The sequence below is a fragment of the Loxodonta africana genome, chromosome 12 (assembly GCF_030014295.1).
Source record: "Loxodonta africana isolate mLoxAfr1 chromosome 12, mLoxAfr1.hap2, whole genome shotgun sequence".
Lineage (NCBI taxonomy): Eukaryota > Metazoa > Chordata > Mammalia > Proboscidea > Elephantidae > Loxodonta > Loxodonta africana.
In genome coordinates this window covers 46,948,312-46,976,153 of record NC_087353.1, presented here as the reverse complement: position 1 = coordinate 46,976,153, position 27,842 = coordinate 46,948,312, and the positions used below count along the sequence as shown (strand labels likewise).

At 44.5% G+C, this 27,842-nt stretch overlaps 1 protein-coding gene across 1 annotated transcript in view; it reads left to right on the top strand.

Moving 5' to 3' along the window:
* Window positions 1-18,600, top strand: part of CAPN13 (calpain 13) — a 149,911-nt gene extending 131,311 nt beyond the window's left edge. Inside the window, 10 exon segments of the mRNA XM_064294765.1 lie at window positions 4,110-4,309; window positions 5,299-5,335; window positions 5,673-5,729; window positions 9,395-9,452; window positions 9,532-9,587; window positions 11,155-11,223; window positions 13,906-13,981; window positions 16,389-16,517; window positions 17,651-17,706; window positions 18,471-18,600. Coding sequence (XP_064150835.1) covers window positions 4,110-4,309; window positions 5,299-5,335; window positions 5,673-5,729; window positions 9,395-9,452; window positions 9,532-9,587; window positions 11,155-11,223; window positions 13,906-13,981; window positions 16,389-16,517; window positions 17,651-17,706; window positions 18,471-18,497 — 765 coding nt within the window. The 3' untranslated portion in view covers window positions 18,498-18,600.
* The last annotated feature ends 9,242 nt before the right edge of the window (window positions 18,601-27,842 follow it).

The window sequence follows — 27,842 nt, the reverse complement described above, 5'->3', positions numbered from 1 at the left end:
AAGAAAACAGAGCTGGGAGCAGAGCACATATTTTGGACCTGAGGTTCCTGTGCTAAGATGTTCCCAGGCCAAGGGAAGACTGATGACGAGGACCTTCCTCCAGAGCCGACAAAGAGAGAAAGCCTCCTCCTGGAGCCGGCACCCTGAATTTGGACTTGTAGCGTACTAAACTGTGAGAGAATAAATTTGTCTTTGTTAAAGCCATCCACTTGTGGTATTTCTGTTAAAGCAGCACTAGATGAATAAGACAGTGACTCTATAGGACAGAGTAGAACTGCTCCATAGGGTTTCCAAGGAGCAGCTGGTAAATTATAACTGCTGACCTTTTGGTTAGCAGCCTGAGCTCTAAAAAAAAAAAAGAGAGCTCTAGTGGGGCTTAATTACACAGGAAGCAACACAGCTTGCTCTATTCCTGCTTCTGTTCCTTAAACTGCTGAGCCTCAGTTTCTGCATCCATAAAAAAGGGAGCCTAAAGTCAGCTTGCAGGGTCATTGTGAGGATACAACATGTTACAGGGAAGTGCTTTGCAAACTGTGAGGTGGCTTAAAAATGTGGCTGCATCCTCAGTGCTTCCCCTGGAAGTGGAAAGGCAGATATTTCCCCACTCATACACACCTGCATTCCCTACCAATACCAGGGGTCCTAGGGCAAATGTCCATCATATTTTCTAGTGATCTGATGGGATAAAACAGTTTTACTTCTCACTGGAGTCCTCGATGTTGGAAAATTCACATTTGATCCCAGTTCCATCTTAGCTTCAGTCCTTGCCAATGTCTCACTTTTCCCTTCAACTTTTATCATCATACCTGTGAACTGTAATGTTGCCTTGCTGAGCTGACAAGGCAGAGCCTCCTCGTCTCAGACACCGTCTTCCCCTCGTCTGGTTCCTTCCTCTTGCTGCATCTATGACTGGTTAAGTTTCCTTTCTTACAGCTTCTTACAGGGAATGAGTCATCTGCCCACTCACCCCAAGATGTGTAGGGAGCAGGCTAAGTGCCCACATGGGAAGAGGAAATGGGGGCCCTGAGCCAGGCTTCTCTGATTTGCTCGCCATCTTGTTTGGGTTTGTGTAACTGAGCCTACCTTTCCTCCACTTCCCCACAGGTTGACTGCTAGGTATGGTTCATCATCACCCTCAGCTCTCAGCTGGGCTTCTCAAATCTTTGTTGTTGTCTGCTGGTAAAGCGTTATGCCTCTTCCAACATCTGTGACCTTCACATGTCTCTTGCTATTCAGTGGCTGCAAATTCAGCCTTGCTATGAGCTGTAACAAAGACAAGCTTGGACTCTCCAGACAGGTCAACAATGTGGGGAAATACTTTAGCTATCCTGGTCTAAAGGTTGGACCCTTTGGGCTGTTCTCTGGCTTGACATTTAAGAGATACTACAACTGCAAAACTACCCTCAAGTCTTTTGGGCTCTGATAGAGAGATAGAGTTGATGTGGTCAGTTTCTTAGTGAGAGTTCTCTAGAGAAACAGAGCCAGTGATTGAGATAGGCAGGCAGGCAGGCAGGCAGGCAGAGATAGATGATAGATGGATAGACAGACAGACAGACAGATAGACAGATATTTACTTCAAGGAATTCGCCACACAATTATGGGGCTGGTAAGTCCAAAATACGTATGGCAGGAGACAGGCTAGAGATTCCTATAGGCTTGCCTAAGATCTGTAGGTCAAGCAATAGGAAGACGCAGAGTGAAAAGAGTTTTGCCAAAACACCTATTTATAGTCTGAAGACAGAACACACCCTAATGAAACTCCCTTTTCAACTGATGGATTGATTATATTACTTTAGATTACATTATGGAACAACAATTGGACCACCTTTGGCTGAACCACTAGGAACCATAGCCTAGCCAAGTTGACACATAAAATTAACCATCACAGTTGGTTATTTTTTATTTAAGATGAGAGACAGTGGCAAGGCTGAGGGGTTGCCTGAGGGATCCCTGTAGCCTCTCATATTCTTAGTCAGCCCCAAAGCCACCTCAGACATGGTGCAGGCTATGCAAATGCAGCTTCAAGACACATCCTCTAGCTCCTCTTACCACCAAACTGCCTATACCGATATTATGGGATGCCGTTGGTGAGAGGCAACCTGAAAATTTGAGTAAGGATGGAAAAGGACAGATGGAGTTCAGGAAACCTAACCTCACAGGCACTCAGACCTCTTAAATGGATGCGAGATGTGGGATCCCACTGCTGCTGAGGGAGGAAAGGAGGGAGAAAGATGCGGCCACAGCAAACAGGTGGTGCTTATGGCAAGCTGGCAGGACTGAGGAAGCTCCTCCAGGCCCTCCAGGGGTGTCCCAATGGGTAGACACACCCAGAACAAGGCGTCTCAGAGCAGGAGATGCTCAGAAAGCCAACAGCAAAGCAACCATGAGCTGGGATTTAGGATTTGACTCTTGTCCCTGGCACCCTGGCCATGGAGGAGTAGAACACCTGGGAGGGTTTCAAGGGAAGCTCCCAGGCCAGGGAATAGATCAGCATTCTAGTTCCCACAGCTGAAGAACAAGATGATGACTCAGTCTTGGGAAAGGCACAAGCCTCACCCTTAGAACTATGTGGTCAGGTCTGTGCAGGACTAGCCATGTGTTCATTTGATGCTGGGTCCTCTGAGCCCTGGACCAAGACCTCCCCTCACTCTCCCCAGATTCACACTTCTAGCTACCCCTGAGCAAGTCTTTTCTGAAGAATCAGGGGGCTGGACAGGGCTGCAAGGGTCCAATGGAGGGAGGAGGTCAGGAGAGCCAGAGAGGAGAGAAATCCTCACTTTTTGCATCTCTGAACACTTGCCCTCCTCATGCCCATGCATGTGCACATGCATGCCCAGAGCTACAGGACAGTACTGACCCCACAGGGAAGAACTTAACTCATCGTTGCTTTGCAGGGACTACCAACCTGCTGGGGTACTAATGTCAGCAGAAGTAGTTCCTCAGAGACTCCTACTGCACACCTGGCCTGGTGGCCTCTCCCTGTCTCACCTTGTAGCCGAGTCCTGTCTGCCCTGCTTGAAAAGTAACTCTCCTCTCTTCCCTGATTTTTCCCCAAGGCAGACCCCATAAATAATCATTTCATATAGCACAACCACTCTAAATGGAATCCCCATGCTCAATTATATTGGGGAATATTTGTTTAAAAGGAATTTTTATTATATAATATGTATGTGACATTCTTGGAGCACTGGTGGAGCAGTGGTTAAGTGTTCGGCTGCTAATCAAAAGGTCAGCAGTTTGGATCCACCAGATCCTCCTTGGAAACCCTATGGGGCAGGTCTACTCTGTCCTACAGGGTTGCTATGAATCAGAATCGACTCGATGGCAACAGGTTTGGGTTTGATTTATGTGATATCCAGTAATAGGAACGGCATTATATTTATTGTTTTATTCCTAAGAAAATACTGAAATAAAAGGAAAATGACAGCAGCCCGTTATTCTCCAATGGGAAGGAATTTCAGGGCTCTGCTGGAAAGATGAAACAGAGGAAGTAAAAGGAGAATGACTCTGCATGGTCTAGCCTCCAAAGGGTGATTGCAAAAGATTCAGGAGAGAAGGTATTCTAGAGGCCCCAAAGGATTCAGTGTTGACAGTGTCACTAGTTTTCATGGACATCTTCCTTATATAAACAGAGGGATAAAAACCTACAATCAGAAACCCAGGATGCTGTTAGACTTACTGAGATAAAACCATGTGTCATATTTCTTTGCATTCATTGTAGTCCCTAGAGTCTAGACTAAATTACAGTCTAGACTAAATTACACTTTTTAAGAGTTCAGGGGCTGTAATGCTCCAGAGGCCTCACTGGATGGTGCAAATGGTTAACGCTCTTGGATGCTAACCAAGGGATTGGAGGTTCCAGTCTTCCCAGAGGTGCCTGAGGAGAAAGGTCTGGCAATCTACTTCCAAAAGCTCACAGCCATTGAGAACCCTATGGAGAACAGTTCTGCTCTGACACACATGGGTTTACCATGAGTTGGAATTGACTCGATGGCAACTGGTCAATGCTGTTTTGGTGAGGAGGGAGGGGTCTGGACGGTGGTGGGTCCCTCCTAGTGGCCAGGGCCCATGCATGTGGGGTGCTTTCTCATAGAGTCTGTTTCCTTCAGTTCCAGCAGTGCCAGGAGAGATTGCCGCCCACATTTTTTTCCTGGTTCAGAATTGCTGCCCAGGGCATTCATTTAAAAACCAAGTACAACTTCATACAGTGCTTCCATCTGAGCCCTGGGACCTATGTTTTGGTCCCCTTGACAAGCAGAGAAGCTCAGTTCTTGCTCCAAATCTTCCTGAAATCGCCAGACATTGACAGGTACAGAATTTCTGGTATTCTAATGTTTTATTCTTTTTATTTTTTTTAATGCATTGCATTATTACATACAGTGCACTGTGCTGACCTCAGCAGGGGACACAGTAGGAGCCCTGCTTTGAAGAAGCTCGCCATAAAGGGGGCAAGAAAGTCTATGAAGCAATAATACATCACAGTTAGAATGGGATCCCTGCTATATAGAATGCACAGTCTCCTGGCAGTGCAAAGTGGAGGGACGCAGTTTTGGCCGGAGGGACTGAGGAAATGGGATTTGAGCTGGCCCTTGAAGGAAGAACGTAATTTAGATCTGTAGGAATGCGGAGGTGGAGAGGTATTGCCGGTGCAGGGAAAACACATGCAGAAGCAGGAAAATGGGTGAGGGTGGGGCTTGTTGAGGAATAAGCAATGTTGGCCATACGTACGGGAAGGTGGTATATGGCAGGCATGGCAAATTATCTGAAATATGGCCAGATAAATATGGCTGGGGTTACAGTGAAAGATGGGCCTGAAAGATGGAGCTCCATCATGGTCTTGAGTTGATTAAGGGATCAGTAAGTACATGCCCTGTTGGGAGCCTCTTCCCATCTGGGGTCCCAGGTAGACATCACTATAATCATGACAAGCTTTACAGTGGAGCACAGGTGAGACCTTCTTGGTACCATGTGCCAGGAGCCGCCACACTACCAATTAGAGTTGGAACATACGGCAAAGCTTATTTGCCACCCCGGCAACAGGAATCATTGTATATGTGTATCTGGTAGTGAAAGAAACAATTTACTACATGGTTTCAAGACTAGATCATGTCCACCCAAAAGGCTGGGCACATTCCCTGGTGTGTACCATGGTTGCCCACTTCACATCTTGCAGTGCAGAGGGTTTTCCAGGCAGGTCCTTGGGATAAATGTCCAATGTCGCCTTGGGCGTCCTTCATGTGCAGGCCTCATTTGAATGGTGGGCTGATCATCCTTGGCACATTTTCCGCAATTTTCCAGGAATCCGAACAACAATTTCAACCTCAGAGGACTGAAGGTATGTGTGCAGCAAGGCTGTTACTAAGCTTCATTGGCCACATCTCATCTCTAAGAGCTTTCATCTCCTTCCTTCTTGCCTCACCACAGACCACTGAAAACAGAGACAGCATAATTGAAGGACTGGGTGGGGGGTGGGGAAGGCAAGGCCTCCAAGGCCAGGCTGGACCTAGCCATCTTCCTCCCATGAACTTCAGTTTTCCCAGTCCCCTGAACATTTTATCCAAGTGCCAGATGAAACCTCTATCTCAGAACCAGGTGTAGGTTCTTGTGCCCTTGCTGTACCAGGCAAGTGGCTTCTTCCCAGTTTAATGTTGGCTGTTTTCCCTTTGATCTAGGCCAGTCTTCCAGAAAGTGGCTTCCAACAAAGCGTGTTCCAGAGATACGCTCACCAGGTACAGCACCTAACATGGATAGGCCCGACAAAAGCGCAGATGATGGAGAGACCCGAGGGTGAGAAACCTCCCCCAGGCCCTAATCAGGATTTAAAATAAAAATAACTTATTACCAGTGAGTTGATTCCAACTCATGAAAGCCTGACGGCCCATGTGTTACAGAGTAGCTGTGATCTTTATGGATGCAGATTGCCATGCCTTTATTCTACAGTGCTGCTGTGTGGGTTCAAACCACCAACCTTTTGGTTAGCAGTGGAGTGCCAACCATTTGTGCCACCCAGGATACAGAGAGGAAAAGTAACTTGGTGTATCATTTTATCGGCCTCTCTCCCTGGATCATCACCAGAACAGACCTGGCTGTCAAATTGCAGAGAAGGAACACCCTGTTTGGTGATATCTGAGACAGAATATAGGGCTTAGAAAGAGGGATGATGGTCAGATATGTGCATGTGCTTTTAAAATCTTTAAACAATTCATTGGCAGTTACCCTTGCAATTTGTTCTTCTCCTGCTCGGCCACCTCCGCACCAACCTTGGCAGATTCCTTCCAGGAACTGGCCAGCTTCAGAAAACACCAGCAGTGTTCTTCCTGCCAAGCCATGTACGCGCACAGAAAATTTCCATAATGGTTTAATAAACGGTTATGAAGAATTCTTTGACTTGTCAGGATAAAAACAGCTGCCAAGGGCTCAGCATGATGGCCCCTTGACTGTAATAATCGTGTTAGGTGGGAAGTGGAAAATGGTATGACGCTTGTGTGTGCTGTGCCAGCCTTGGGCCAGGCAGAGGCCAAGGGCAGAGGTGATGCCAGTCTCTGCCTCTGCATTCAGAGGGCTAATGGGGCAGTGGTACAAGGAGGTAGCCCAAAGGGAAAAGATTAAGGCAGCCTGAGCCCAGGGAAACCAATGATGAGAACAGAAGAATGTGGCTGGAATGACGGGTGTGTGTTGCAAGCAGCAGCTGAGTGTGGACCTCCTTGAAATGACTATCAGCTCAGGATTCTGGCCCTCCATCTGGGCCAATTCAGGCACCACTCCACTCAATGCAAGACAAGGCCTTTTAGAATGATTGACCCCAGGGCGTGAGCTCCTGGAGTCAGGGATGGCATCATATTCATTCCTTGTCCCCAACACTCATCACTGTCCTTGGCACAGAGGAGGTTCTCAATCAATTTTGTTGAATTGAATTGAGACTGATTAACCCCTCCAGAGCAGATGCCCAGGCTAAAGTGAGTGCCAGTAGGTGATCAGCAGGGCCTGATTAAGAATTCTGCAACCAAGATTTCTTCAAGAGCAGCTTGCAAAATGCTCACACCCGGTCCATGCACCTGCACATCTAAAATTAAAAACCTAATTTATTATATGATAAAATGGTACAGATTCCCTAATTGGGACTTTTCCAAACAAAAACCAAGTGCCTCCTCATAGAGGATGACTGGTAGCCCATATGGGGCATTCGTAGGAATTTAGAATGAAGCACAGATGCAGCTCTGTGCCAAGGTGTATGGCTGGTAAGTGGAACTCAGACTGGATTGCAGCCCATTTTCACCCCTCTGCTGGGCATCCTTGAGCAGGGCCAAGCTGGCGCCATTCTGCACAGCCTGCAAACCATCTTCAAAAGATGTGTTCTCAAAAGAAAGTTTAAATCAAAATATCCATCAATGGACATACTGTGTTTTCTCTCCTGGTCTCTTATATCAGTTTGACTAGCCTTAAACTAATACCATGACGTGCTCCTGCTCCTACTACTACTACCATGAGTTATCAACAGTAGTAGTGGTGATGGTAATATAACCCAAGGTCTGCTTATGGGCAAGGAAGGACACACTCAGACTCTGGGACAGGCTAGGTCCATTTGTCCATCCATCCATCTGCCCGCCTACCCACCCCAACATCCACCCACCCCCACGCACCCACCCACCCATCCATCCGTCCACCCACCCATCCACCAGTCCACCCGTCCGTCCGTCCGTCCATCCATCCATCCATTTATTCAACCGATGACCACTTACCAAGCACCTAGAACATTCTAGGTAGTGTGCTAAACTTTGGGAATATGAATCAGTCCTCGGGGATCTTATATTATGGTGAGAGTGACAAGCACGAAGTTTTTGGGGGGAATTTGTTTGTCATCACCATCCCTATTCCTATTCTCCTCTCCTCAAAAATTGTTGGTTGGTTACTGAGTGCAGGATCCAGGTCAGGATCTGCCCTAGGGTGGGGGGTATGGAGAAGGAAGAAGACATGATCCATGCCCCAAAGAGGCTCATAATCTTGGTGGGTGATTCCATGTAAGTTAGAGTTCCTCATCAACATGTAAACTGCTGTTCAAAGTGAGATATCGTGGCTCTTTTGAGGAGAAAACTCAGTTGGTGGTGTGGCACACAATGCAACTTTCCTGACACCAAATAACCAGGGGGGGATGATTACAAGACCACTTTCACTGGCAGGATTTTTCCCTCCTGGGGCATTATGAGGGGTTGTCCTTCTAGCTGAAGGGCTTCTATGAGGACAGGCTGTAGTCTGCTTTTGCTTGCAGTTCTAGGTGGTAAGGCCAACCTCAGAATGTGGACAGGGATGGGTTGTCTGTCATCTATTGAGGATAGGTGTTCATTCTCAGAAGACCCCAAGGTGGCAACTCTTCCATTTGCTCTATTGGAACTCTATGAAGCCACCTGCTGGGAGACCTCCCTCCAGCTCCCCATGTAAAAGCTTCCCCAGGGTGATAATGTCACATCATCCCTCAGCTTTTACCAGGGTGGATGTAAGAAATGGCCAACATGTAGAATACCTCTGCCTCAGAAGACACTGCCAATAAAGTCATTCAATGCCCCCAGTATAAAACCCAATGCAACTCCTCCAGAAGTTTAGGTCAGAAGAAATTTCCTTCTCTTCCCAACCTCAGTGCAATGAAGCCTTACCATTGCTCAGGCCACAGTGATAACTCCCTCCCCTCAACATCTGCAGCTAATCACTCCAGACATTAGACACCTGTGCAGGTTCCCGACATTGGACAACCAAATGTGAGTTGCCTTGCATTTGTCTCCTCATTCATTACTGAACTGAGAGCAGAGCTTGCTCATCTTCTCCATACCTGTTATCAATCTAAGGAAATCTATGATGCTTCCCTTTTTGCTTCAGTGGCTTGGAAGACTAAGGCCACATAATGCACTCAATTACAGCAACTTCTCTTAGGCTAGATTTCTACTATTTTTGTCTCCCCTCATCACACACACACACGCAGAGATAGAGAGAGAGAGGCCATATCTTCTCTTAGTCTCTTTCTGGAAGCAGATAGAAAAACACTCCTTAAGGGCTGAGTTGATTCATTCCACGGTCCTTTCCTGAGGGGCTCCCCAGTGCCAGGTACAGTGGGGCTGGGCAAGCCCTGCTCTCAGTTCAGTAATTAACAAGGAGACAAATGCAAGGCAACCCACACCAGGTGTCCAATGTTGGGAGTGATTAGCTTCAGTTGTTGAGGGGAGGGAGTTACCACTGTGGCCTGGAGCAATGGTGAGGCTTCGTGAAGAGGGCAGGGTCCTATGAGATGTGCAGTTGTAGGAATTAAGTGTTAGAAACCTGAGCGCACTCACAGAGAGGCAGGCAGGTGTGGTCATCAGGCCCTGAGCACTGATCTTGTCCTGCGTTCCTTCCTCTTTTGGGACAGGGGCTAGACATTGATACTACCCAGCTTCAGAGCCTACTCAATCCGGAACTCCTAAAAGGTATGGTCATCCCCACTGCTGGGCCAGCCCAATGCCAGCCTCACTGTCATTGCAGTCCTTCTCATTCTTCCCTCCTCAGGACCTCCAGGGGACTTCTTCTTGGATAAGTGCTGGGGCATCGTGGCTCTGATGGATGTATCCTTTGAAGTTATCCTCCCAGATCCTCACCCAGCTCTATGAGCCCATCTGTTCTTTGACCTTCCTGGGGGTCTCATTAGGACATTAGGGAGCCCTCACTCTCAATGTGTTCTGTTCTTCCTTGTCTCTAAGGGCTCACCAAAGAGCCTGGGTTTCTGCAGGTTCTCCACTGACTCACTAACTATTCAGAGCAACCACAGCAACAATGGCAATGGTTTCCACTTAGCAAGTCTCTGTTGTGCACCAAGATTTGTGCTGGTGCATATATCTTTTTCTTTATAATGCTGGCAACAACCCCTGTAATAGAAGTATTATTCCATTATACAGTGGAGAAAACAATTCAGAGAGGTTAAATAATTTGCCCAAATCACACAGCTAGCCAGGATCCATGCCCAGATTTGAAGCTCGGGGGTTCAATGTCCAAAGTCCAGGATCTTACATTATTCTATGCTGAGAGTGGGAACTGTTTTTCATTTCATCCTTGCCCTTAGAGGAGTCCTCACTATTTAAATTCCTTACTCAACAAGCCCACAATCCAATAAAGTTAACAATCACCAAAACTTATAGAAAACCCTTCAGTCTACACAGTAATTTCACCCCGTTTTTCCTATTATGGTTATTATCCTGCATTTGAAGATGAGGACACTGGGGTTGGGGCGGTTCAGTGATTTCCCAAGTTGCACGGCTACCAGTGGCAGTGCCCAGAATCAAGGCTGGAACTCCCAACTCCACCCTGCACTCATTCTCCTCTCTAGTGGGCCTTTCTGCCCCTGCCACTCCCCTCAGCCTAGCTCCTGCAGGCAGGGAAAGGCCAGCTCACATGTGTATAAGTCTGCTGCTTCCCTGGCAGCTCCCCAGAGAGTGAGACAGAACACCTAGCACCTTCATTGCCAGAAAACTTAACTGGAAGAGTGATGCTGGCAATTGTAGAGCAAGAGGGCTTCTTGATGAAATCATAAATCAGCCCTGTCTCTGCTGGCCATGGTTTGAATCATTCTAAGACACTGCCCATTCCTGTAGATAAATCTGGGGCAGGTAGCTCTAGGGGAGGTCATGTTTGCCAGGCCCCTGCAAAGCAGCTCTGTTCTATCCTCCTACTCACCCACCAGTGCCCTTCCAGTTCTTCAGAGGTTGATTATGTTCCTTTCGTTGTTGTCATTGAACCTATTGCATGGAGTGACCAGGGCTAGGTTTGATGAAAAAGTTCCATCCATGTTCACACAGCACACACTCAGCAAACACCTATCTCTGAGGGTTCCAGAGCTGCAATGAGTTCCCCAGGCTCCTGCCCACTGTCCCCTACCAGGGGCCCCACTCTAACAGTTCGTGGCTGTGTGTTGGGCTGGCCCACCTCCCCCAGGTGCAAGGGATATTTTCCCCCCTTTCTCATGGCTTCCTTTTCCTTCTTACTGTCCATTTTTCTTTGTAAAATAAACCAAAGCCAGGTCCCTCCAGAGGCAGCCAGGAGCCAGCTGGTGTTACTAGTTGATGGATGGAATTGGCCCCAGTCAGCTGGCAGGACCAGCTACATGCTAGACTGGTTAACTCTTAACACTCCATCCAGCTGAAAGTGAATGAACGACTTGACCAAGAGGAATTTAAAAGACTGTGGAGGCACCTTGTCAACTGCCAGGTATGTGACATGTTCTTTTTGGGCTCTTACTCAGGCCAGTTTAGAACTAATGCAGAATGAAACCAGTTGAGTCGAGTCGACTTTGACTCATGGCGACCCCATGTGTGTCAGAGTAGAACTGTGTTCCATAGGGTCTTCAGTGGCTGATTTTTAGGAAGTAGATCTTCAGGCCTTTCTTCTAAGGCACCTGTGGGTGGACTCAAACTTCCAAATTTTTGGTTAGTAGCTAAGTGTGTTAGCCATTTGTACCACTTACTGTGGTCCCAACCTTACACCAGGGTTGAGGGGCATGAAAGACAAGTGCACCTCATGCCTGCCTCGGGAAGAGCTCACATTTTGTCAGGAAAGGCGCGTATGCAAAACTAGGAAGACAGGGCGATGCCCGATTAGTGGCAGAATAGAAATGCTTTAGAGTTTGGGGGAGAAAGGTCGCTGTGGCTTGTAGCCGAAACCACCAGCTAGCCTTTCCCTCCTCATTTCTCCCACGGTCCATTGCAACATCCCCCTATCTGCTAGCCTGTCTCTTCCCTTTCCAATCCATCTGCCAGAAGGATCTGTCAAGTACACAGATGTGATCTGTGGTCTCAGGGGCTCCTCACTGACCTCAGGAGAGTCTAAACTCCTCAGAGTGGCACACAGGCCTCTCCAAGTTTGGGTCCAGGAGAAGCCCTTTCCCTCATCCCGCTCACTCCTTCATACCCCAACCACAAGACCCTCACTATTCTCTCTAAGCGCATGCCCTTGCTTCTTCTGCTCTCCTTCCCCCCATTCCAAGACTGGCCAGTGGCCACCCCACTGTGAGGCCCAGCCTCAAACACACTCCCTCTGCCAAGGCTTTCCTGAGGGTCCAGCTCACCCCTAGGACCCAGTCAGTTTCCTTCCCTCTGGTTCCTAACGCATGAATCCACATGTTAGGCATTCTACACTGGGTTGTCTTATTTTTTGTAATTATAAATAACACCTGCCTGTTCATAGCAGAAAAACAGAAAATACAAACAGGCAGAAATAAATTGGAGAAAGTAAACATGATCTTTCCAACTAAAAAATACTATTAACACCTAGAGAATATTCTTCAGAATTTGTCCTATAATATGTGCACATGCACATATGTGTATACATAAAAAAATTTTTTTTACATACATATACATATTTAGATAAAAGCATAACCTGCTAAAAAAAAAAAAACTTACCAATATGTCAGATGTCTAGCCATGTCACTAACTATTTTTACATCATTTTAAAAGACTGAATAAAATGCCATGATGTATTACCTACTCCCTTACTTGAGTCACTGAGCTCAATGCCTGGCCCTATGATGGCTGACATGTCCACCTTCCATTAGATTGCAGCGTCCTCCAGGAGAGGACTCCATTGTGTTCATCTTCTTTCCTCAGTGCCTTCCACAGCGTCTAGCCCACAAATACTGAGTCAAAGAACAAACAAATGAATAATGGGATGAATGAGTGAATACCTGTTTAAGAACACTCCAGGTCTTTCTTTATACCGACTGAGAACCAAGTAAGCTAGGGAAAGTCCTCAAGATGCCATTTCACAATCATTGTCTCCCACAGTCAGCCTTGGTCACACACCTGCTTGGGAGGTATTATGCCTTGGATCAGATCCTATGGGGTAGCTATGGGTAGACCAAATTTAGGAGTCCTGAGTTCAGTCCAGGTCCCTGAGTGGTGCAAATGAACCAAAAGGCTGGAGGTTTGAGTCCTTCCAGAGGGGCCTTGGAAGAAAGACCTGGTGATTTACTTCTGAAAAATCAGTCATTGAAAACCCTGTGGAGCACAGTGCTACTCTGACACACATGGGGTCACCATGACTCATAAATTGCTTGACATAAATTGCTTGACAGCAACTGCTTTTTCTGGGGATTCAGTCCAGCCTCTATCACTTACCTGTATAATCCAAGGCTTGGTATTCACCTACCATAGCACCAGTTTCCTCATCTGTGAAGTAGGAATGATGATCAGGACTACAATGAGAATTAGACGTAGAAAAGTCCCGTATAAATATGAGAGCTGCCTTGTACAAGAGTTGGGTGCTACTGTTATTACATTCTGCAGCTGGCTTGGATCCATGATGCAGTTCTGTGCACAGCACTCTCCCAAGATCTTTATAAACTCTTACTTACTCCTCATGACAGACCTCTGACGTAGGCCCTGTAATTAGCCCTATGCTGCAGTTGGGGAAATTGAGCCTGGAGATTGAGTATGTTGCCCAGCGTTACATGGCTGGTAAATAATCAAACAGGATTTAAATCCAAGCAGTTTGATTGTAAAGTTTGTACTATTAATGGCTACCATATACAGATTCTCTTCTGGAGAAATCTGTACCTCCCTCAAAAGCAGCAAGGTGCCCTACGTGTCAAATACAAGGTGCCCAGTCTAGGGAGTGAAGATGACGAGAGGAAGAAGTAAGGCTGGGAAAGCCACGGGCCTGGGAAGAGGAATCCACAGCCCCTCAGGCTGGCAGCCAGAATGGTTGACTCCAGGGGGTATAACCCACACCTGCCTTCCCCAGTCCTCAGCTCTGTGCCCTGACTACCTCTGAGCTGAGTCTCACCCACATTCTAATGAAGTAACCTCCAGGGATGGAAAAGGGACTTCCAGGACCTCCCTGGCTCCAGGCAGACAAGGGACTCACACAGGTTTCTTGCTTCTTTTCCCACATCAGTATGTTTTCCAGAACACTCAGAAGAGCTCTGGGATTCTCCTGAGCTCAGATCTGTGGAAGGTCATAGAGAATGCAAGTAAAAGTAGGCCTTTGAGATGTGATGATTGGGGGCTGTGGAGTGTGTGTGTGTCTCCCCCATCCCCCTAGCATGCTGTAGGCAAGGCTGGTGCAGCAACGCTGGGAAGACAGAAGAGCGTAGAGGGAAGAGCGGCAGAGTCCCTGTCTGTGTCCTCCCCTGGGTTGCACTGACTTCTGTGGATCTCCAGGGCTCTCGGCTCAGACACCATTCTTCTCCACCTGAGTTCTTGTGTGCTAGTCTATTTTCCTAATTACCTTTTCTCCTGGCACAGCTCTAATTGTGAAAAAATTACTAGGAGACTGATGCTCTCTGTTTACAGAGTGTTTGGGGGTTAAATTAAATCAAATGGCATCTGTCTGCTTCAGGTAGAAAGCTTTCAGTCTTGGGCTAATGATAATAATACCGTCAGGTCCATAAGTTATTTGTTCTTCTGACAATCCATTGTATATTTAATATATATTCTTTGCCAACACCATAATTCAGAAGCATCAATTCTTCTTTGGTCTTCCTTATTTATCGTCCAGCTTTTGCATGCATATAAGGTGACTGAAAATACCATGGCTTGGGTCAGGCACACCTTAGTCCTCAAAGTGACATCTTTGCCTTTTAATGCTTTAAAGAGGTATTTTGCAGCAGATTTGCCCAATGCCATATGCCATTTGATTTTTTGATTGCTGCTTCCATTAGTGTTGATAGGAATCCAAGTAAAACGAAATCCTTAACAACCTCAACATTTTCTCCACTTATCATGATGTTTCTTATTGGTCCAGTTGGGTGGATTTTTGTTTTCTTTATGTTGATGTATAATCCATACTGAGGGCTGTAGTCTCTGATCTTCATCAGTAAGTGCTTCAAGTCTCTATGCTTTCAGCAAGTAAGTTGTGTCACCCACATATCTCAGGTTATTAATGAGTCTTCTTTCAATTCTGTTGCCACATTCTTCTTCATATAGTCCAAAAAGTCCAGCTTCTTGAATTATTAGCTCAGCATACAGATTGAATTAGTATGGTGAAAGGTTACAGCCCTGATGCACACTTTTCCTGATTTTACACCACTCTGTATCCCCTTTTCCTGTTCAAACAACTGCCTCTTGGTCTATGTACAGGTTCCTTATGAATACAATCAAGTGTTCTGGAATTCCCATTCTTTCCAATGTTATCCATAATGTGTTATGATCCACACAGTCAAATGCCTTTGCATAGTCAATAAAACACAGGTAAACACCTTTCTGGTATTCTCTGCTTTCAACTAAGACCCATCTGACATCAGTAATGATATCCCTTGTTCCATACCCTCTTCTGAATTCAGCTTGAATTTCTGGCAGTTCCCTGTCAATGTACTGCTGCGATCGCACTTGGATTATCTTCAGCAAAATTTTACTTGTGTGTGATGTTAATGATATTGTTCGATAATTCCCACATTTTGTTGGATTATCTTTCTTTGGAATGGAAACAAATATGGATTTCTTCTGGTTGGTTAGCCAGAGGGCTATCTTCCAAATTTCTTGGCATAGGTGAGTAAGTACCTCCAATGCTGCATCAATTTGTTGAAATATTTCAATTGGCATTCTGTCAATTTCTGCAGCCTCGTTTTCCTCCAGTGCCGTCAGTGCAGCTCGGACTGCTTCCTTCTTCCTTCAATACCATTCAAATTAATGTTTTCTTAATTCTTCAGGAGAAACCTAATGGTTTTAGGTCACACAGAACCCTCAGGCCATTAGGCTTGTCCCCTTTATGGATGGTTTGGCTTGCAAGTTTCCACTTACTCACCAGAGCTTGCAGGCCTGATTCTTTGCCAGTCTGTAGTGGCCCCTATGTGCCTCGCTGGAGCTCACAACTAGATGTGCAAGATGACAAGGTCCAAAGAGGGCAAGGTACCTGTCTCCTGTCCACCTGAGGCTACCTTCTGAGTTCTGGTCTCTTCTCTGAGGAGCAGCCTCTTCCCTGGATGACGAACTTTAAGACTGACCTGTCTCTTCCAGAGATCTCACTAGCAGCATCCACACATAAACCCACACACAGTCATAGGGGAGGGAGCAAGGTTGTTTTACAAGGTCATTAGTAGACAGATGTCTGTTGGAGGCAGGGCTGGGAAGAAAATCCAAGTGTCCCGGCAGCTCCCATGCCACATGGGAACCATCAGATGATCGTGAAGGCTGAATGTCCCCAGAAGAACAGCCAGTGTCTTGGGTGTCTTATCCTGGTCTTTGGGAGACAACGGAGCAGTGTTACTGGAGTCCAGCAGCCAGCAATAAAGAAAAGGGCTGACCACCAAGGCAGGCTCAGTCGGGAACTGTGGCAGGAAGGCCACTAGGTCTTCTGAGAAGGTTTCTCAAACCTTGTGAAGCAGAGGACTATGCCCTACCCTGTCTCCTACCACTCACTAGTTCACCCTGTGGCCCCAGACTTCCTTGCAGGGATCTCTGACAGCAGAGAGCTGCTGGATCTCATGACCCTCCAGTATAGCGACAGTGCCTGCAAGGTCAGCTTCCCAAGCCTGGTCTGCTTCCTGATACAACTTGAAACCATGGCAAGTGAGTGTTACCTGGGGAGGGGAGTGCTGACATGCTGAACACCTTCACAATGACCAAAAGACACAGGGGGACCAGGAGCAACTTGCTGCCCCAAGCGTGGGCAAGGCCTCAGTAGTAGGTGGGCTTAGATTCTTGAGTGAGGACCCTTGCTTCTAGAGAAGGACAGCACCAACTGTAGCATAAAATGAAGCAGGAGGCTCATATCTCCCTCTACCCTGCTGCACCCTTTCTCCCCTGGACATCCCCTACCTCAGTTCCCTCACTTCTTCATTGCCCTGTGCAGCCCCTCTCCCAGGAAAAGGGTTACTTTAAATCACTGTGTTTCCTCTTCTACTTGTGTTTATGTTTTAAATCTACTCTGTAATCATGCAGTGAAAGATTTTAGTCTCTGGTCAAGGAATTTCACAGATAAGTGAATAGATGGGTGCAGGAACTCTTTCCCGTGGCTCCAGAAATCCAACTATGTAGGCCAGAGGTTTTGACACTTTTTAGCAGCATAACCCTTTGTTTCAAATTAAATCTTATAAGAAACCCAAGACCATGATATGGCTCAAAATGGGGCTGCTGTGCTGAGGTAGAACTGGGGGTCCCCAAACCCCATCTCTTAACCCTCGCACCACTCCCTGACATAAGCCCCTCTGCAAAACCCCATGGCCCCACAAAACACAGCCTGACAATGAATGAAATGAGACAATGAACATAGATGGAGAGCATAGAGCCCTGTGTGGGGGTGGGGGAGGGGAGAAGCCTGAGGCACAAGGCTTGCCCCCAGAGAGCTCTCAGTTGGACAATGGAGAGCCCCTAACTTGTGCCCATGAAATATTTAGTAAGAGAAGGCTATACCTCCCCTAGGCCGAGGATGGGGAGATTCAAAGTATAAGGGAACTGGAAGAGGAAGAGGGGTGTATGGGCCCAAATAATCACAAGAGAGCTATTTTGAGGAGGTGAGCATGGATGGGTGGAGCTTGGCTTGAAAGAGAAGAGGTGGGGAGGCTAGGCTGAGTCACTGGAGAGTGAGAGAGTGCTTTACTCAGAATAGCCACATTTGCTTTTATCTTAGTATGGGCCCAGGCCTGCCTCCCTTGTCCTGATTCTTCTCCTCAGTCATTGAAACCTTACCTTCTTTATCTCAGAGGCTTCCCATAACCTCTCCAAGGATGGGAAAGAACTCTACCTGACAGAAATGGAGGTGAGCTTCTCCCTCTCTTGGGGACAGGACATAGTCCCAGGCTTCCTTTCTTAGCACGATTCCAGAGGGCATTTTTCTCCCTGAGGATATTGAGCAGTTCATCAAAGGGCAGCCAAGCTGCTGGGCCCCCTGCCTCCAATTACTGCCCTTATGTATTGTTGGCTGCCAAGCCTGCTTTAGAACCTTGGCAGGCAGGTTTTATTTTTTTCCAATAGCTTCATAAAGCAGAGGATTATGTGGAAATTATCATAAATCCAAGAGGGAACTGAAGAACAGCCCAGTAAAACTCACTGTAAATTAAACTTACTGCCACTGAGTTTTGCAAAGAACCTCCTGACCTGGTCAGCTGGTTGACCTCAGAAATACTTTTCATTCCCTGACTATTGAGGGAGTAGCAAAAGAGGTGCTGTGGTGGGGAACTGAGACCTTCTTCTTGGGTTGGAATTAGCTGGAAAGGGGTGATGAGACTGGACTGAGCATTCTGGGGGAGAAGGTGCCATTATTCCGGCTCTGTATTAACATGTTTTGGTTATAATGATGACAAGCATCCCTGGGTGGAACAAACGGCTAAGTGCTTGTCAGCTAGCTGAAAGGTTGGTGGTTTGAACCCACCCAGAGATGCCTCAGAAGACAGGCCTCCTCCGAAAGGTCACAGCCTTGAAAACCCTATGGAGTTCTGCTCTGCACACATGAGGTCACCAAGAGTTGGAATTGACTCAACAGCAACTAACAACACCAATATAATGATGATTCTTATTTTTCAGTGGATAAACCTCGTCATGTACAGCTGAGACAAGAAGCAGAGGAGATCCTACAATTCAGGTGAGATACAGCTTTGGAATCATTTCCTCCTAGTAGCACAATTATGCTTCTCTTCCAGGAACTTCCCACAGGGAGTTGGGAGTAGGTGTCCCAGTTATTACAGAGTCCTTATGCATGTTGCCCAAGGCCAAGCTGCTCAGGGCCACTGAGGATCAAGGCCAATGCTGCAGATTTCATCCAGGCCACATGGACCAGTGGGCATTCATGGAAGGGTGTGTCTTGAAAGTAATGACTGAGGGATTTGTAATTCTTAATTGAAGTTACAAAGAGAAAAGGTGATATTCATCTCAAGAAAGGCCAATATATGGGGCCGCATAAATGATGAGGAGCTGGGGAAAGGAGAGTTGGGTCCGACTCTGGCTTTACCACTACTTCACTATGCAGCTTTGGGCAAATCATGGGCTTTTTTTTCCTTGTACTTTAGGTAAAGGTTTACAGAACAAACTAGCTACACATATTATTTTATGACATGGGTTAACAACCCCACGACATGTCAGCACTTCACTTCTTGACCTTGTGTTTTCTATTATCAGCTTTCCTGTCCCCTCCTGCCTTGTAGTCCTTGCACCTGGACTGGTGTGCCCCTTTAGTCTTGTTTTGTTTTATGGACCTATCTAATCTTTGGCTGAAGGGTAAATCTCAGGAGTGACTTCATTACTGAGCTAAAATTGTGTCTGGGGGCCATACTGTCAGGGTTTCTCTGGTCTTTATCAGGCCAGTAAGTCTGGTCGTTTTTTGTGAGTTATAATTTTGTTCTACATTTTTCTCCAACTCTGTTCAGGACCCCCTGTTGTGATCCCTGTCAGAGCAGTCAGTGATGGTAGCCAGCTACCATCTAGTTGTGCTGGACTCAGACTGGTGGAGACTGTGGTAGTTGTAGTCCATTAGTCCTTTGGACTAACCTTTCTCTTGTGTCTTTAGTTTTCTTCATTCTCCCTTGCTTCCAATGGGGTGAGACCAGTGGAGTATCTAAGATGGCCGCTCATGGGCTTTTAAGACCCTAGATGCTACTAACCAAAGTAGAACATTTTCTTTAAAAACTGTTATATCAATTGATGCTCCCCAAGACCGTGGTCCCTACCACAGCCCCCAGCCCAGTAATTCAGTCCCTCTGGGAGTTTGGATGTGTCTATGGAGCTTCCAACTCCACGTGTATGTAGGTTTGTCATACTGTGGGGCTTCTGTGTAGCTGTGATGCTGGAAGCTATACTACCAATATTCAAATACCACAGCATCACCCATGGCTGACAGGTTTCAGCTGAGCTTTCAGATTAAGACAGACTGAAGAAGGGCCCAGTGGTCTACTTCTGAAAAAAATTAGCCAGTGAAAACCTTATGAATAGCAGTGGAATATTGTCTCATATAATGCTGGAAGATGAGTCCCTCAGGTTGGAAGGTACTCAAAATATGACTGGGGAAGAGCTGCCTCCTCAAAGTAGAGTCGACCTTAATGATGTGGATGGAGTCAAGCTTTCAGGATCTTCGTATGCTGAAGTGGTATGACTCGAAATAAGAAGAAACAGCTGCAACCATCCATTAATATTTGCAATGTGGAATATATGAAGTATGACTCTAGGACAATTGGAAATTGTCAAAAATGAAATGGAACACATAGATATTGTAGGCATTAGCGAGCTGAAATGGACTGGTATTGGTCATTTTGAATTGGACAATCGTATGGTCTACTATGCCAGGAATGACAACTTGAAGAGGAATGGCATTGCATTCATTCTCAAAAAAGAATATTTCAAGATCTATCCTGAAGTACAGTGCTGTTAGTGATAGGATAATATCCATAGGTCTACAAGGAAAACCAGTTAATACGACTATTATTCAAATTTACACACCAATGACTACGGCCAAAGATGAAGAAACTGAAGATTTTTACCAACTTCTGCAGTGTGAAATTCATGAAACATGCAATCAGGACGCACTGATAATTACTGGTGATTGGAATGTGAAAGTTGGAAACAAAGAAGGGTTGGTAGTTGTAAAATATGCCCTTGGTGATAGAAACAATGCCGAAGATCACGTAATTGAATTTTGCAAGACCAATGACTTATTCATTGCAAATAACTTTTTTCACCAATGTAAACGGCGACTATACACATGGACGTCGCCAGACAGAACACACAGGGATTAAATCGACTACTTCTGTGGAAAGAGACAATGGAAAAGCTCAATATCATTAGTCAGAACAAAGCCAGGGGCCAACTGCAAATCAGACCATCAATTACTCCTATGTAAGTTCAAGTTGAAATTGAAGAAAATGAGAACAAGTCCACGAGAGTCGAAGTATGACCTTGAGTATATCCCACCTGAATTTAGAGACCATATCAAGAATGAACACCAAGGACACAAGGTAATTACGAGCCCAAGAGACAGAAAGGGCCACATAAACCAGAGACTACATCAGCCTGAGAACAGAAGAGCTAGAGGATGCCTGGCTACAACCAATGACTGCCCTGACAGGGAACACAACAGAGAATCCCTGAGGGAGCAGGAGAGCAGTGGGATGCAGACCCCAAATTCTCATAAAAAGACCAGACTTAATGGTCTGACTGAGACTAGAAGGACCCTGGTGATCATGGCCCCCAGACCTCCTGTTGGTCCAGGACAGGAACCCATCCCAAAGCCAACTCTTCAGACATGGATTGGACTGGACAATGGGTTGGAAAGAGATGCTGTTGAGGAGTGAACTTCTTGGATCAGGTGGACACTTGAGACTATGTTAGCATCTCCTGCCTGGAGGGAAGATGAGAAGGTAGAGGGGGTTAGAAGCTGGTGAAACGGACATGAAAAGAGAGAGTGGAGGGAGGGAGCGAGCTGTCTCATTAGGGGATAGCAATTGGGAGTATGTAGCAAGGTGTATATAAGTTTTTGTGTGAGAGACTCACTTGATTTGTTAACTTTCACTTAAAGCACAATAAAAATTAAAAAAAAAATAGATTTGATGTGTTGAATACTAATGACCAAAGACCAGATGAGTTGTGGAATGACATCAAGGATATCATACATGAAGAAAACAAGAGGTCATTAAAAAGACAGGAGAGAATGAAAAGACCTAAATGGATGTCAGAAGAGACTCTGAAACTTGCTCTTGAACGTCAAGTAGCTAAAGCAAAAGGAAAAAATGATGAAGTAAAAGAGCTGAACAGAAGATTTCAAACAGCGGCTTGAGAAGACAAAGTATTATGATGACAAAGACCTGGAGTTAGAAAACCAAAAGGGAAGAACACACTCAGCATTTTTCAAGCTGAAAGAACTGAAGAAAAAATTCAAACCTCAAGTTTCAATGTTGAAGGATTCTACGGGATAAATACTAAACAATGCAGGACGCAGCAAAAGAAGATGGATGGAATACACAAAGTTATCATACCCAAAAGAATTGGTCGATGTTCAACCATTTCAGGAGGTAACATACGATCAGGAACTGATGGTACCGAAGGACAAAGTCCAAGCTGGACTGAAAGCATTGGTGAAAAACAAGGCTCCAGGAATTGATGGAATACCAATTGAGATGTTTCAACAAACAGATGCAACACTGGAAGTGCTCATTCATCTGTGCCAAGAAATTTGGAAGATGGCTACCTGCCCTACCTACTGAAAGAGATCCATATTTATGCCTATTCCCAAGAAAGGTGATCTAATAGAATGCGGAAATTATCAAACAATATCATTAACGTCACATGCAAGCAAAATTTTGCTGAAGATCTCTCAAAAGCGGCTGCAGCAGTATATTGCAGAGAACTGCCAGAAATTAAGCCAGATTTGGGTTTTTTTAGAAGAGGACATGGAACCAGGGATACCATTGCTGGTGTTAGATGGATCCTGGCTAAAAGCAGAGAATACCAGAAAGATGTTTACCTGTGTTTTATTGACTATGCTAAGGCATTCGACTGTGTGGATCATAACAAATTATGGATAATATTGTGAAGAATGGGAATTCTGGAACACTTAATTGTGCTCATGAGGAATCTGTACTTGGAGAAAGAGGCAGTCATTTGAACAGAACAAGGGGATACTGCAAAGTTTAAAGGAAAGGTGTGCATCAGGGTTGTATCCTTTCACCATACCTACTCAACCTACATGCTGAGCAAATAATCCGAGAAGCTGGACTATATGAAGAAGAATGGGGCATCAGGATTGGACAAAGACTCATTAACAACCTGAGATATGCAGATGATACAACCGTGCTTGCCAAAAGTGAAGAGGGCTTGAAGCACTTGCTGCTGAAGATCAAAGACCATGACCTTCAGTATGGATTACACCTCAACATAAAGAAAACAAAAATCTTACAACTGGACCAATAAGCAACACCATGGTAAATGAAAAAAAGATTGAGGTTGTCAAGGATTTCATTTTACTTGGATCCACTATCAACACCCATGGAAGCAGCAGTCAAGAAATCAAAAGACGCATTGCATCGGGCAAATCGTCTGCAAGAGCTCTCTTTAAAGTGCTAAAAATTAAAAAGCAAATATGTCATCTTGAGCACTAAAGTGCACCTTACTCAAGTCATGGTGTTTTCAATTGCCTCATATGCATGGGAAAGCTGGACAAGGAATTAGGAAGACTGAAAAAGAATTAATACCTTTGAATCGTGGTGTTGGTAAAGAATGGAGAATATACCATGGACTGCCAAAAGAATGAACAAATCTGTCTTGGAAGAAGCACAACCAGAATGCTCCTTGGAAGCAAGGATGGCGAGACTGCGTCTCACATACGTTAGACATGTTGTCAGGAGAAATCAGTCCCTGGAGAAGGACATCATGCTTGGTAAAGTAGAAGGTCAGTGAAAAAGAGGAAGACCCTCAACCACATGGATTGACACAGTAGCTGCAACAGTGGTATCAAGCATAGCAACAATTGTGAGAATGGCGCCAGACTGGGCAGTGTTTCATTCTGTTGTACATGGTGTCGCTATGAGTCAGAACCAACTCAACAGCACCTAACAACAACAACAACTTGGAGCTTCCATAACCTTGCCTTGTTCAAGTTGTGCTGGCTTCCCCAGTTTTGTGTACTGTCTTGCCCTTCACCAAAGTTACCACTTATTTATTGTCTTTTTAGTGTTTTCCCATCCCCACCTCCTCTCCCTTGTAATCATCAAAGATTGTTTCTTTTTGTGTATAAACCTTGTCATGAGTTTTTATAGAGTGGTCTCATACAATATTTATCCTTTTGTGATTGACTTATTTCACTCAGCATAGTGCCCTCCAGATTCATCCATGTTGTGAGATGCTTTGCAGATTCATCATTGTTCTTTATGGTTGCATAGTACTCCATTGCGTGTATGTACCATAGTTTGTTTACCCATTCATCTCTTGATGGGCATCTAAGTTGTTTCCAATCTTTTTGCTATTGTGAATAACACTACAATGAACATAGGTGTGCATATGTCTGTTCCTGTGATGGCTCTTATTTCTCTAGGATATATTTTTAGGAGTGGGATTGCTGGATTATATGGTATTTCTATTTCCAGCTTTTTAAGGAAGTGCCATATCATTTTCCAAAATGGTTGTACTATTTTGCATTTCCACCAGCAATGCATAAGAGTTCCAATCTACCCACAGCCTCTACAATATATATTATTTTCTGTTTTTATGATTTGTGCCAGTAACACCAGAGTGAGATGGTATCTCATTGTGGTTTTGATTTGCATTTCTCTCGTGGCTAGTGATTGGGAGCATTTCCTCATGTGTCTGTTGGCCACTTAAATGTCTTCTTTGCTGACATGTCTGTTCATTTCCTTTGCCCATTTTTAAATTGCATTGTTTGTCTTTTTGTTGTAGAAGTGTTGTATTTTCCTGTAGGTTTTAGAGATTAGACCATTGTCAGATTTGTAATAGCCAAAAAATTTTTCCAGTCTGTAGATCCTCTTTTTACTCTTTTGAAGAGCTTAAGTGTTTAATTTTTAGAAGATCCCAGCTATTTAGCTTATCTTCTGAAGTTTTTGCGGTGTTAGTTATGGTTTGTATCTTGTTAATGCTGTGTATTTGGGCTTCTAGTGTTGATACTGTTTTTTCTTCTATGATCTTTATGATTTTTGGTTTTATATTTAGGTCTTTGATCCATTTTGAGTTAGTTTTTGTGTATGATGTGAGGTATGGGCCCTGCTTCATTTTTGTGCAGATGGACATTCAGTTTTGCCAGCACAATTTGTTAAAAAAAACTGTCTTTTCCCCATTTGATGGATTTTGGGCCCTTGTTGAAGATCAGGTGACCATAGGTGGATGGATTTACATCTAGGTTCTCAATTCTGTTCCATTGGTCAATGTATCTATCTGTCTTCGTACCAGTACCAGGCTGTTTTGACTTACCATAGCTATATAGTAGATTCTGAGGCCAGCTAGTGTGAGTTCTCCTACTTCATTCTTCTTCTAAGTTGCTTTACTTATCTGGGACCTCTTCCCTTTCCATATAAAGTTAATGATTAGTTTTTCCATCTCTTTAAAGAATGTTGGTATTTGGATTGGGATTGCATTGTATCTGTAGATAACTTGGGGTAGAATTGTCATTTCCTCAATGTTGAATCTACCTATCCATGAGCATGGTATGTTTTTCCATTTATGTAGGTCTCTTTTGGTTTCTTGCAGTAGTGTTTTGTAGTTTTCTTTGTATAGATCTTTTACATCCCTGGTTAGATTTATTCCTAAGTATTTTATTTTTTTAGGGGCTATAATAAATGATATTGTTTTCCTGATTTCCTTTTCATCATTCCCTTTACTGGTGTATAGGAATCCAAATGATTTTTATATGTTTATCTTGTATCCTGCTGCTCTGCTGAATCTTTCTATTAGTTCCAGTGGTTATCTCATGGAGTCTTTTAGGTTTTTCTATGTATAGTATCATACCAGCTGCAAATAGGGACAGTTTTACTTTTTCATTACCAATTTGGATGCTCTTTGCTTCTGTTTCTTGCCTTATTGCTCTAGCTAGGACTTCCAGCACAATATTAAATACGAGTGGTGATAAAGGGCACCCTTGCCTTGTTCCGGTTCTCAAAGGGAATGCCTTCAGCCTCTCTGCATTAAGAATGATGCTGGCTATTGGTTTCGTATAGATGTCCTTTATTATGTTGAGGAATTTCCCTTCTATACCTATTTTATTGAGTTTTTTAAATCAGGAACAGGCATTGGACTTTGTTGAATGCCTTTTCTGTGTCAAATGAGGTGATCATGTGATTCTTTTCTTTAGGTGGTGGATTACATTAATTGATTTTCTGATGTTGAACCATCCTTGCATACCTGGTTTGAATCCTACTTGGTCATGGTGTACTATTTTTTTGATATGATGTTGAATTCTGTTGGCTAGAATTTTGTTGAGAATTTTTCATCTATATTCATGAGAGATACTGGTCTGTAATTTTCTTTTTGGGGGGTATGTTTGCCTGGTTTTGGTATTAGGGTTAGTCTGGCTTCATACAATGAATTTGGAAGTATCCCTTCCTTTTCTATGTTCTGAAACAGTTTGAGTAGTACTGGCATTACATGTTCTCTGAATGTTTGGTAGAATTGTCCAGTGAAGCCACCTGGGCCTGAGCTTTCAAATTTTCAACATCATTTTGTATTAGTTTGGGTAGGTAGTGTGTTTCTAGAAATTTGTCCATTTTCTCCAGGTTTTCAAATTTGTTGGAGTATAGTTTTTCATAATACTCTGTTACGATCCTTTTTATTTCAGTTGGGTCTCTTGTAATGCCCCCTGTTTCATTTCTTATTTGGGTTATCTGTGTTCTCTTGTGTTTTTCTTTTGTCAGTTTGGCCAGTGGTTTGTCGATTTTGTTGATCCTTTTCAAGGAACCAACTTTTCATTTTGTTGATCTGTTCTATTGTTTTTCTATTCTCTATTTCATTTATTTCTGCTCTGATCCTTGTTATTTACTTTCTTTTGGTGGCTATTCTTTTTCTATTTGTTCAAGTTGTGTAGCCAATGTTTTTATTTTGTCCTTTTTCTTCTTTTTTTGATATGTGCATCTATTGATATAAATTGATCTCTGAGCACTGCCTTTGCTGTGTTTCAAAGGTTTTCGTATGCTGTATTTTCATTTTCGTTTGATTCTAGGAATTTTTTATTCCAGCTTTGATTTCTTCTATTATCCTGTGGTTTTTAAGCAGGGTGTTATTCAGTTTCCACATAACTGATTTTTTATCCTTGTTCTTCCTGTTGTTAATTTCTACTTTGATGGTGATATGATCAGGGAAGATACTTTGTATTATTTCAATGTTTTGGATTTTGTTGAGGGTTGCTTTGTGGCCTAAGGTGTGGTCTATTCTGGAGAATGTTCCATGTGCAATTGGAAAAGAATGTGTACTTTGCAGCGGTTGGGTGGAGTGTTCTATATATGTCTATGAGTTCAAGTTGGCTGATTGTGGCCGTTAGATATTCTGTATCTTTGTTGAGTTTCTTTCTAGATGTTCTGTTCTTTACTGAGAATGGTGTGTTGAAGTCTCCTACTATTAATGCAGAACTGTCAATTTCTCTTCTCAGTGTTCTCGGAGTTTGTTTTATGTATTTCGGAGCCCTGTCATTGGGTGCGTAGATACTTATTATGGTTATGTCTTCCTGATGGATTGTCCCTTTAATCGTTATATACTGCCCTTATTTGTCTTTTTTTTTTTAACTTTTATTGAGCTTCAAGTGAACGTTTACAAATCAAGTCAGACTGTCACATATAAGTTTATATGCACCTTACTCCGTACTCCCACTTGCTCTCCCCCTAATGAGTCAGCCCTTCCAGTCTCTCCTTTCATGACAATTTTGCCAGCTTCCAACTCTCTCTATCCTCCCATCCCCACTCCGGACAGGAGATGCCAACACAGTCTCAAGTGTCCACCTGATATAAATAGCTCACTCTTCATCAGTATCTCTCTCCTAACCACTGTCCAGTCCCTTTCATGTCTGATGAGTTGTCTTCGGGAATGTTTCCTGCTCTGGGCCAACAGAAGGTTTGGGGACCATGCCCGCCGGGATTCCTCTAGTCTGAGTCAGACCATTAAGTATGGTCTTTTTGTGAGAATTTGGAGTCTGCATCCCACTGACCTGCTCCCTCAGGGGTTCTCTGTTGTGCTCCCTGTCAGGGCAGTCATTGGTTGTGGCCGGGCACCAACTAGTTCTTCTGGTCTCAGGATAATGTAGGTCTCTGGTTCATGTGGCCCTTTCTGTCTCTTGGGCTCTTAGTTATCGTGTGGCCTTGGTGTTCTTCGTTCTCCTTTGCTCCAGGTGGGTTGAGACCAATTGATGCATCTTAGATGGCCGCTTGTTAGCATTTAAGACCCCAGACGTCACATTTCAAAGTGGGATGCAGAATGTTT